The sequence below is a fragment of the Schistocerca serialis genome, chromosome 4, assembly GCF_023864345.2.
Source record: "Schistocerca serialis cubense isolate TAMUIC-IGC-003099 chromosome 4, iqSchSeri2.2, whole genome shotgun sequence".
Taxonomy (NCBI): Eukaryota; Metazoa; Arthropoda; class Insecta; order Orthoptera; family Acrididae; genus Schistocerca; species Schistocerca serialis.
In genome coordinates, this window is record NC_064641.1 from 123,386,649 (window position 1) to 123,398,658 (window position 12,010).

At 42.1% G+C, this 12,010-nt stretch overlaps 1 protein-coding gene across 1 annotated transcript in view; it reads right to left on the reverse strand.

Annotated features, from left to right (window-relative positions):
- The window catches only part of LOC126474073 (proton-coupled amino acid transporter-like protein CG1139), a 206,044-nt gene that overhangs the window by 92,057 nt on the left and 101,977 nt on the right, over positions 1-12,010 (reverse strand). Inside the window, exon 2 of the mRNA XM_050101482.1 lies at positions 11,287-11,370. Coding sequence (XP_049957439.1) covers positions 11,287-11,354 — 68 coding nt within the window. The 5' untranslated portion in view covers positions 11,355-11,370. The remainder of the gene's footprint in view (positions 1-11,286; positions 11,371-12,010) is intronic.

The following is a 12,010-nucleotide window of genomic DNA, read 5'->3' on the forward strand; positions in this document are numbered from 1 at the left end:
CAGCCGAACCGGCGAGTGTTTGACAGGTGAGGAGACGGGCCAACCGAAGCAGCCAGGGCTCAGTAGCCGCAAGAGCTTTGCCGTTTCATCAATAGAAAAATCCGGCCGTTGACGTGAAGACACGGTGAGGTAACCGCCATTGCTGGATTGAGCGCCGAGAATAAAATTACAAATAACACTAAAGCTAATAACAGCTGAAGCCAATCAGGGTGACAAAAGCTGGTAACATGACTACAAAGACAAAATCAAGACGAGTGTATGTTTGCAACGTGCCCTGGATACTCAGTATACTTTTAAAGCTAGTTGTTGTCAGATGTTTTATGTACATAATGAACTTTAAAAATTAATATGTCGATAGTGTCGTAAGCTATTTTTACAAACTAAGGGTCTACGGGCAGGTTTCAGTGATCACTATCGGACTCTTGTAGTGGGTTCTTTATAAATATAACTCATTTTGAGTTACAGGCCGGAATGTATATTCTGCGCATAAAGACTTGAGTTTTAAATTTAAATAAGACGTGAAAGATTGAAAGTGGCGGGAGCATTACTAAGTAAACACAATTAGAGACATATGAGTGTACAAAGCTTTTGTTATATTTATTAGTAACATAACAATGCAAAGTAACGTTTGCATAGACAGAACAATTATTTGTGATTAAAGTGCTTAAGTTAGTTTTCCTCTAAGAGTAAATTTACGTGCAAATTCATATGTCATACCTGTATTTAAAATTAAATTTGTTGTTTTTAAGTATGTTTGAGATGTCGCAAGGGCGTGTATTTGACTCACGTCAACGAGAGGGTTTAAATAGCGGTGGTCATTTTCGCTTTTGGATTTTTGCATTCGTACATTAGTCAGGGTTGAAATCTGGAACAAGCAGTACGTATGTGTGGCAGAAGGTTTACGAGCGAGTGAATAAGAATATTTCCTTTACTGGTGGACTCGCGATGTTTCAAGTGTGTCAGTAGCGAATACTATACAACATTATCAACTTGGGCATTTTGAAGATTTCATGTCAGGTGAACTGTCTGTGTTGCGTATTTCCGATATTTGCGTCAGTCGCTGGGCAATACGCTAAAATATTTTCAACGTGCGACTTTGAATATTTCGCATTAGTGATCTGGTTCGAACTTCAAAAACTTCTCTATGGTTATTTTTGAAAGTAGCCTGGACTGATAGTTTAATTAGTTCTCAGTTCTGGAACTTTAACTTGCAACTTTTGCTACAGGAACTTTAATTATTTGTTGTACATGAATTTTCGGAAGTTTCATTTAAATTAAGCCCTCGCTCAGAAGGTCATTATTTCAGTAATGAACAATTATTAATTGTGATAAGTATTACTTTATTTTTCTTAAATAAACTCAGTTTGTTAAATTTTAAAACGAATATCACTGTAACTGCAAATTCCTGGCAGCATGAGTTGATTTTGTGACTGAATGTCTTAAGGGTTAAAGCGACAGATGCGTTGGTTGGCCCCTAGAATGTAGCGTAGCCCACAGTTGAGGAATTCTATCGCACATTACGGAACGGCTATAAACAGTGTTTTTCTTTGTTTACGTTTTGCTATTAGTGCTGATGCACATGAGTACTCAAGAACTGTTGAATGAACACTTACTCGGTGGGAGATAAAAGTTTTAGCTTCTCCATTCGTTAATCATATATCCGTTTAGTCGCAGTTGTTGGTGTCGCTCGGGATCAACAAGAGTTAGTAAAGAAGAACGTTTGTTTTTATCCATTTCGCCACAAGCTGCAAACCGAAATCTTCTTCATGGATTGGGGATGGAGGGGTATCATACAATACGGTATAAGCCGCATGGAACTGCGGCATGGGTTATGAAGATATAGTGGCGCGCACGAACAAACCATACTTGCAGTTTTTATTTAAACTAATTTAAGAATAAATTGTAATACTTTGGTACAGTTTATAAAATTAAATAGTCCTTTTCGTACTCTATTAACACCACGAAAGTTTCACCACTCAAAGCTGGTATACCGTCCCACAGCGAGAAAGCTATTCCAAATATTTTTATTAAAATCTTATACCATATGGAGAGTCTTGACATTTAGTTCCTATTATTGATATGAGCTGATGGTATGACATGATTGGCTGGGAGACCCCATCTGGGGTTTTTCAGCCACCCGGTACAAGTCTTTCTGCTTGACACCACTTCAGTAACTTGCAACTCGATGGTGATAAGATGGAATTGTGAGGACAGTGCAAATATCCATCTCCCAGCTGGCTGGGGGTCGAACCCGGAATCCCTGGAACTTGAGGCAGTGCCGCTAACCACTAGAGCATGAGCTGCGAACAGCCTATTACGGAAATGATGTAAATTGTAAATTGGTGTAAATATGGTTAAAATCCTTCTGGTTTGACTCTTTCAGCATTTTAAGTACACTGGCGGGAAAAAATCTCAAAACGAAAAAGTAATAGATGAAGAGTAATTAAATTTCAGGAATAGGTTTGTCTAGGTAACGTATGTAAGTGACTGACATTGCAAGATCACAGGTTAATGTAAGCGCGAGAAAACCCATTGCAAATGTGAAATTCTGATTCATTAATAACGGGTGTAGCCGCCGATCGTTGAATGCAAGCGCACAAACTTGTATTGTGCAGGCGCCGGATTTCAGTTAGTGGGAAGGTTTCCATGCTGGTTGCACTTGGTCGATCTACACAGGGACGCTTAATCCTGTTTGTGGATGATGCTTGAATTCTCGTCCAATGATGCCTCATATGTACTCGATTGGGGCCAGGTCAGGTGATCGAACAACCCGAGGCAACATACCTACATTCTGTAAAGCTGTATGTGGGTGAGCGTTATCCTGTTGGAAAATACTTCCTGACATGCTGTTCATGAATGGCAGCGCAATAGGTTTTCTCTCTCGGTAGAGAGGCCGATCTTCTTGCGACTTCACATTCTCATGACCACCACTTCAGACGATCATGTACAGTGTCTACATTCCTGCCAAGTCTTTCTGCAGTCCTGCAGAACGAACACACAGATTCTAGTAGCCTTATTACACGACCTCGTTCAAACTCAGTGACGTGTTGATAATGGCGTCTTTGTCTCCTTAAAGGCGTTCTTGACTACCATCTTCTCACCACGTCCAGCCTCAAAGGCCACTAACGCTCACGAATGCTACAGCGTGTATTAAAACCAAACCTGATTTACATCCTCATAGTGGCGCAACTAGCGTCACTATATCTGCATCTACATCTACATGGATACTCTTCAAATCACATTTAAGCGCCTGAAAGAGGGTTCATTGAACCATCTGCACAATAATTCTCTATTATTCCAAACTCACACACCGCGCGGAAAAAACCAACACCCATATACCTATATCTAAAGGCATGGAAAAAATGGAACAGTAATAAGAAACACGAATACTGGGAAGAGTTTAAAGAAGAAAGGAAAAAGACAGCAAAAATCATCAGATCAGTGAAAAGAAAATATGACAAAGACAGATTAGAAGAAATGGATTCTGATTTCAAAAGGAACAACACTAGAGACTTCTAGAAGACTTTCAGAGAAGTTTTAACAGGGTTCCAGTCACCAAGTTTACATTTTAAAGATAAAAATGGAAAAATGGTTCTAAGCAATAAAAAGAACTGCCAAATCTTAGCTGAATACTTTGAAAATCTATTAAATTGTGAGGAGCCTAATGACAGGTTACAATTTCAAAAACCACAACATGAAAATCCACCGTCGGAACCACCTACAGTAGAAGAAATAGAAAAGATTATCAAAGCATTGAAGAATAACAAAGCACCAGGTGAGGATGGGATAGTGGCAGAAATGTGGAAACTAGGGGGCTTATCCGCATGTCAGAAAATTCACAAAGTAATTAAAGACATTTGGACAAAAGGAATCATACCCAGTGACTGGAAACAAGCATTGATCCACCCTCTCCATAAAAAAGGAGATTAAACAGACACCAACAACTACAGGGGCATATCCTTGTTACCAGTGACATACAAAATACTTTCTAAAGCACTTTTAAACAGAATAGAGGAACAAGCAGGATCTAATATAGGAGATTATCAAGCAGGATTTAGAAAAGGTAGATCATGTGCAGAACAGATTCTTAATTTAAAAACAATTTTGAGAGTGAGAGCTATACAAAATAAAAATACAGTAGTCACTTTCGTAGACTTCAAGAAGGCCTACGACTCTGTTGACAGACAAACACTATTCCACATACTTTATGAATCAGGGATAGATGAAAACACCAGAAGACTTGTTGAACAAACGCTCACAGATACAACATCAAGAATTAAGTTTCAAGGCGAAATTTCTGAACCATTCAAAATCAAAACAGGAGTTCGACAAGGTGACGGACTGTCCCCAATTCTCTTTAACTTGGTTTTAGATAAAGTAGTAAAAACATGGGAAAACACATTAAAAAACAGAGGCACAAAGGGTATAAGCATGGGCCAAGGAAAGAACAAATTTGAAGTAAAATGTTTAGCCTTTGCGGATGATATGGCATTGATAACTGAAAACCGAACAGACGCAACAGTTATGCTTGATATGTTACACGAGATTGCTGAAAAGACTGGGCTAAAAATATCCTACGAAAAAACCGAGTATATAGAACACAAACATAATACAGAAAAGTTTATGAAAACAAAGTATGGAAAAATTGAAAGAGTTGATAGATTCAAATACCTGGGGGAGTGGATCCAAGCCAATGGACTAGATAACACAACAAATAAAGAAAGAATAAAAAAGTTGGAATTTGCATATAAATTAACACAAAACTACTACAATAAGAAATCAATATCCATACAAGCAAAGATTAAACATTATAATTCAGTTATTAGGACACAAGCAACATATGGATCAGAGTGCCTAACATTGAATAAGAAAGGCGAATTAAGAGACCTAGAAAAAAGAGAGAGAAAAATATTAAGAAAAATTCTAGGTCCTGAGAAAAACAAGGAAAATAGGTGGATTAAAAGGAGAAATGAAGACCTATACAAAAATACAGAAAAGATAACAGATACAATGAGGAAGAGACGGCTAAAATTTTATGGACATTTAAAAAGAATGGAAGAAACACGGATTACAAAGAAAATTTTTAATTACGTTAGTAAGCTGAAAAATACAGTAGGATGGATAGAAGCAGTAAAGAAAGACGCCAACAAAATAGGTGTTACAGAAGAAATAATACGTGACAGGAATAACTTTAGGCTACTTATAGAAAACGCAAACTATGAAGAAGATGCGCCAAAACCTCGACCCAAGAGAGTGTGGACAGAGGAGCAGAGACGAGCAGTTGGCGAGAAAATGAAGAAGTACTGGGAAGAACGAAAGAAAAAGAAACACCATAAGTCTTAAGTTGTATGCGGTCCATAGCTGGCCAAATTCATAATAAAAAAAAAAATCTTCCCGTGCGAACTCTATCTCCCTACGCGACTGACACGAAATTCGGATAGACATCAAATTTCAGATGTACAAGCACGTCTAACAACTATCATTTATGTCCCACAACTCCTTCTTGGTGTTTAATTTTTTTTATTTTGCATTCAATGTATTTTATCAGACGACGTGGTAATACACACAGATGGATTTTCATCAGAGGAAACGATCTGTTACATTGTAAACTTCATATTATATAAACTACTCGTAACAGGAAAAAGATGACTGATGTAAAGGAATGGCTTCATCAATAACATTCTGCCATACATCTGTGTTGGAAGTAAAAAATGAAAAGAGCCTATGGCATTGTTGGTCGGGAGGCCCCATCCGGAGAAGTTCGGCCGCCAAGTGCGAGTCTTATTTCAATCGACGCCGCAATGGGCGACTTGCGTGTCGGTGATGAGAATGAAATGATGATGAGGACAACACAACATCCAGTCCTCGAGTAGGGAAAGTCTCCAACCCAGCCGGAAATCGAACCCGGGCCCGCTTGCATGGGTGTTCTGGAATTAGAGTGTGTATGTGAAGTGTGTACGTGACGGCACACACATTTGAGAGAACTTGTGATATTATCAGAACGAATTTTGTGATGAAACTGATGTTGGTAAGAACGCGAACGGTGAAAAAGTGTCGAGTACCGTTTTGTGAATTAAAGCCAAAGTAGTACTCAGTGGAAATTAAGAAACACAATATCAGTTTTGGCTACAGTTACAAGGCGAGTCTTTTTTCTGTGTTGTTTGGCCAATTCCAAATTTCGATTGCATGCAGTTTCCCACGCAGTCTTCGCTCAGAAACTGGTTCAGATGGGCGAGCATTCACTGGAAACAATTCCTGCCTGGTTTGAAACCGTTTGTACGTAACAAGGCGTGACGATCGTCTGCGTTTAGTGTCAGAAAGGATCTTTCTGTGACCACTGTCGTTTCACCGCGTTACATGGTTGTGAGTAAAGACAATGAACAATCCGACATGCTACACCAACACATCAGGCAACACCACCTACAGTGAGCACACGGACACGGACGAACATGATAGCACCTTTCTGCCAATGTACAAAGCCCGTCTTCTTGTCCTAAGTTTACACCACTTCGGTACCATGACTTCCGTCAGCGGTGAACGACCACGTGACTAGCTGAGGCGTTCCAGAATGTCCAATAAGCCCTTTCAAGGGTGTGACTGTATTTTTTTCTGGTGAGGTTGTATTAACTGGCCTAATAACCAAAAACGTACAGGGATCGGACCCAGAGCGAAGCAGCTCACACTATACTACACACATCAAAAAACGTTTTGCATCATTCGTGTTCCGAGAACTCCTGATGATAAACGTTGACTGTTGATATTGTATCACAGGCACAGTCCCTTTGACTGCTCAGAGATGTCATGAAACCCGCCCAAAGATGTAAACAACCATGCATGAGCAGCGCCTATTAGACGGAGGGGATCCGACAGCCGATCAGTTCCAGTCATTTCACCAGGAAAGAGGTACACAGTTCGTGTTTCGTGTAGTTCAACCATGCCTAGACGGTCAATACCACGGTTCGACAGCGTCCGCTTTGGTACTTAATGCCAGGAAGGGCTCTCAACAAGGGAAGTGTCCAGGCGTCTCGGAATGAACCAAAGCGATGTTGTTCGGATATGGAGGAGATACAGAGAGACAGGAACTGTCGATAACATGCTTCTTCCAGGCCGCCAAAGGGCTACTACTGCAGCGGATGACTGCTACCTTCGGATTATGACTCGGAGGAACCCTGACAGTAACGCCACCATGTTGAATAATGCTTTTCGTGCAGCCACAGGACGTCGTGTTACGACTCAAACAGTGCGCAATATGCTGCATGATGCGCAACATCACTCCCGATGTCCCTGGATAGGCCCATCTTTGCAACCACGACACCATGCAGTGCGGTAGAGATGAGCCCAACAGCATGCCGAATGGACCACTCAGGATTGGCATCACGCTCTTTTCACGGATGAGTGTCGCATATGCCTTCAACCAGACAATCGTCGGAGACGTGTTTGGAGGCAATCCGGTCAGGCTGAACGCCTTAGACACACTGTCCAACGAGTGCAGCAAGTTGGAGGTTCCCTTCCGGTTTAGGTGGCATTATGTGGGGCCGACGTACCTCGCTGGTGGTCATGGAAGACAATTCGTGCCCCTATCTTCCACATCTTGGGAATGACTTCCTTCAGGATAATGACATCGCTCGATTAGAGTGGCCAGCATGTTCTTCAGACATGAACCCTATCGAACATGCGTGGGATAGATTGAAAAGGACTGTTTATGGACGACGTGACCCACCAGCCACTCTGAGGGATCTGCGCCGACAATCTGGACTAACAGTGCCGTGATGAACGTGTGGATAGCATGCCACGACGAATACAGGAATGCATCAGTGCAAGAGGTGGTGCTACTGAGTATTAGAGATACCGGTGTGTACAGCAATCTGGACCACCACCTCTGATGGCCTCGCTGTATGGTGGTACAACAGGCAAGGTGTGGTTTTCATGAGCAATAAAAAGGGCGTAAATTATTTTTATTTTGATCTCTATTCCAATTTCGGAACCGAGATGATGCGAAACTTTTTTTGATGTGTGTAGTTCCTCAGTCAAGGGCGAAACAGTTCTTTAATTTCAAGGCTAATTCCTCTGGTTTCATTTGCAAACAATAAGTATCTATTAGGAGCTCGAGTTCTCTTCATACTAATACTGAACCGACAGTTCTATCCGTCTGGCAGGGAAGATACGAATATAGTTTGCAAAAATTTTTGCCTAGGTGGGGGAGAGGGGAGAAGGGGAGTAGTTACGTTGGGTACACCAATGCGAATAAGGGATGAAACAGTTCAAGAAGAAATGTCGTTGCAATGCGCATTAGTTTTTAGATGGGCAGGTAGTGACGGTGGCTCTTATCGGCCAAACAATCTGTTTAGGATAAGCGACAACGGTTCGCACTACCTGGTTGTAAGGCAGATTTTGGAGATCGGTCTGTTCGGCTATTCTGCGATTATTCGTGGGAGTATAGCTAAACAGACAAGCCGCGGGGGCTATATTTAAGAGTCTGTGTGGTGCTACTGTTCTCTCGACGGAGCAGTTTTATAGCACATCGTAAACGAGCGTGACTGAGGTGCTTTTAGTGCACTGCCCACCAACCGTGATGAGGGTATGAAGGAAAGAGGGATTCCTAATTACTACCACACAGATGATGAGATGAAGTGCCTGGACGACTCACTACGTAATTCCGAGGCGATAATGTTTGAATACAGTTGTCAGCTTAAATTCCGAAAACCTAAGGCATGGCTTACGGCGATTATGTACTCAAAAGAATGTTGCTATTTTTAAAATACTTCTTCGTAAACTGAATCAAGTAAAAGATTGTCACGTACGATTTTCTTTCTTTTTCATGATTCCGTACCTAATTGTCCGTAGTAACTTTTGAGATCTAGGAGAATAAACAGCCATTTTTTAACTCGACAACTGCAACTGGCAATATTTAATTCAATCACTGTATTTACTGCAAGTTGCTTGACACTCACGCAAGGAATTGTAAATTCATGACTGGCATTTTAACCTGTTCGGACGCCTCTGATTCTACTACTGAATCTCACAATAAGTGAAACGTGGGTCATTTCACATACGAGTCTGTTTATTTTTACACGATGTGTGACTGCGTACTTGAATGACGTGGGAAACTACACTGAATAGCCAAAGAAACTGATACACCTGCCTAATATCGTGTAGAGCCCCAGCGAGCACGCAGAAGTGCCGCAACACGCCGTGACATCAACTCGACTAATGTCTGAATTAGTGCTGCAGGGAACTGACACAATGAATCATGCAGACTAAGGCGGGGTGGAGATCTCTTCTGAATATCAAGTTGCAAGGCATCCCAGATATGCTCAACGATGTTCATGTCTGGAGAGTTTGGTGTCCAGTGGAAGTGTTTCAACTCAGAAGAGTGTTCCTGGAGCCACTCTGTAGCAATTCTGGACGTGTGGGGTGTCGCATTGTCCTGTTGGAATTGCCCAAGTCCATTGGAAAGAACAATGGACATGAATGGATGCAGGTAGTCAGACAATATGCTTACGTACGTGTCACCTGTCACAGCCGTATCTAAACGTATCAGGGATCCCATATCACTCCACACGCCCCACACCACTACAGAGCCTCCACCAGCTTGAACAGTCCCCTACTGACATGCAGGGTCCATTGATTCATGAGGTTGTCTCCATACCTGTACACGTCCATCCGCTCGATACAATTTGAAACGAGACTCGTCCGATCAAGCAACATATTTCCGGTCATCAACAGACCAATCGGTGTTAACGGGCGCTGGCGAGGCGTAAAGCTTTGTGTCGTACTGTCACCAAGGGTACACGAGAGGGCCTTTGGCTCCGAAAGCCCATATCGATGATTTTTTGTTGAATGGTATGTTCGCTGACACTTGTTGGTGTCCCAGCATTGAAATATGCAGCAGTTTTGGGAAGGGTTGTTTTGTGGACTGGCAAGACAGCCAATCCACGAGGACGGGAGGCCGAAGGGCACGCGTTTAAGCTCACGCAGGATGGCGTGAGGTCTGGAAAATGACAAGGAATTGAGACTAGCAAAAAAGGTACATAGCTGCTGGAATACTTAACTTTAATCCATAATTGGTGAACATCGGTCTGACGGTACATGCATCACAAGATAAATAGCAATTGATAATGGCGCCTTGCTAGGTCGTAGCAAATGACGTAGCTGAAAGCTATGCTAACTATCGTCTCGGCAAATGAGAGCGTAATTTGTCAGTGAACCATCGCTAGCAAAGTCGGCTGTACAACTGGGCGAGTGCTAGGACGTCTCTCTAGACCTGCCGTGTGGCGGCGCTCGGTCTGCAATCACTGATAGTGGCGACACGCGGGTCCGACGTATACTACCGGACCGCGGCCGATTTAAAGGCTACCACCTAGCAAGTGTGGTGTCTGGCGGTGACACCACAGGTTGTACTTCTGTCCCGTTGAACGATTCTCTTGAGTCGTCGATGGTTCCGTTGTTGCAGGATCTTTTTCCGACCGCAGCGATGTCAGAGATTTAATGGTTTTACCGGATTCCTGATATTCACAGTACACTCATTAAATGGTCGTACAGGAAAATCCCCACATCATCGCTAACTCGAATATGCTGTGCCCCATCGCTCGTGCGCCAACTATAACACCAAGTTCAAATTCAATTAAATCTTGATAATCTCCCATTGTAGCAGCAGAAACCGATCTGACGACTGCGGCAGACATTTGTTGTCTTGTATTTGCGTTACCGACCGCAGCGTAGTCTTCTGTTTACGTTATCTCTGTATTTGAATACGCATGCCAATACCAGTTTCTTTGCCGCTTCAGTGTGTTACGCGAATGTGAGTAAACTTCTCTTCTGTTCCCGTGTCTTTTCAAGTCTGTTGTCTGAAATCTGCGATAGCTATTGCTATTGTTTTTAACAGTGTGTGTGTGTGTGTGTACAGTAGTGCGTAGTACTGCTTCTACACTTTTCTTATATTTTGAAGATGCATTTTTTGCGGATTTTGTTCATTTAATTCCCTGTCTTTAATGTCGTTCACCAACACAGTGATTAAGTATTTGTCCAGTTTAGCCCGGTTATCTTTCAAACTGGCACGGACTACTGCTATCGGAGAATTTGTGCCGGTTTCTGCCGCCACTTTGTATAATTTGTACAGGTTGTCCGTCGTGTCACCGACGAAACCCTAGGCCAACACTGAAATTCGATATAGGTACTATAGATATTTAACAGCGCATCGCTGTCTCGCTATGCCCGGCGTTTTATGATGGCACTTAACGAGTCGCCAGTTTTGTTATTACCCGTTGAGAGGAGAGCTGTACTCACGTCGAGGAGAAGTTCTCCATGGGGATTGGCGGCCCGCTGTCCGCGCCTTTTTCGTGGTCCGCTCCCATCTCTGTAGTACCACACCTGGAACAGCAAAAAAACAACGAATGTGTTATTAAACAACTAGAAGCAAGCGAGCAGGGGAAGGAAACTGGAACAGGCAAGTGTAGCGAGGTCTGGAGGCGCGCGTTGACTATCTACAGCTGATGCTTTATCTACGTCCTGCTAGAAACGGCTCAGTACATGATAAGGGGCGCCTACCACCAGCACTTTCCGTTCCTTAACCTGTTCCTGAATACAACAACGTAAGTTTGATAATAGGTCACCTCTGGCGTGGTATACCTTCCGAATATCCTGTGAAGGGTACGATGCAGGAGTAAAAGCGTTACAGGTTGCCTCTTTAAGCACTAAAAAATAATAATTTGAAACTGAATATTATCTGAGACTGCACTGTGTTTACCGTATTAACTGCCAGAGGTAATATATCCCATAACAAAAAAAATTTGTACGATCAGCTATTGAGATATTGAATTAATATCTTTGGCTGTTAAGCGTATTACAATTTACATATTACATAAAAATCAAAATTAACATGGTGATGAAAACTGTAATATAATTATATGATTGTTACTGGCAAATGTGTCTGGCATATGCTGAGAAACTAGTATACAAGGTGCGCCTGACACTAGTCCAGGAGCAAATAAATGAAAGTAATCTCTATTGG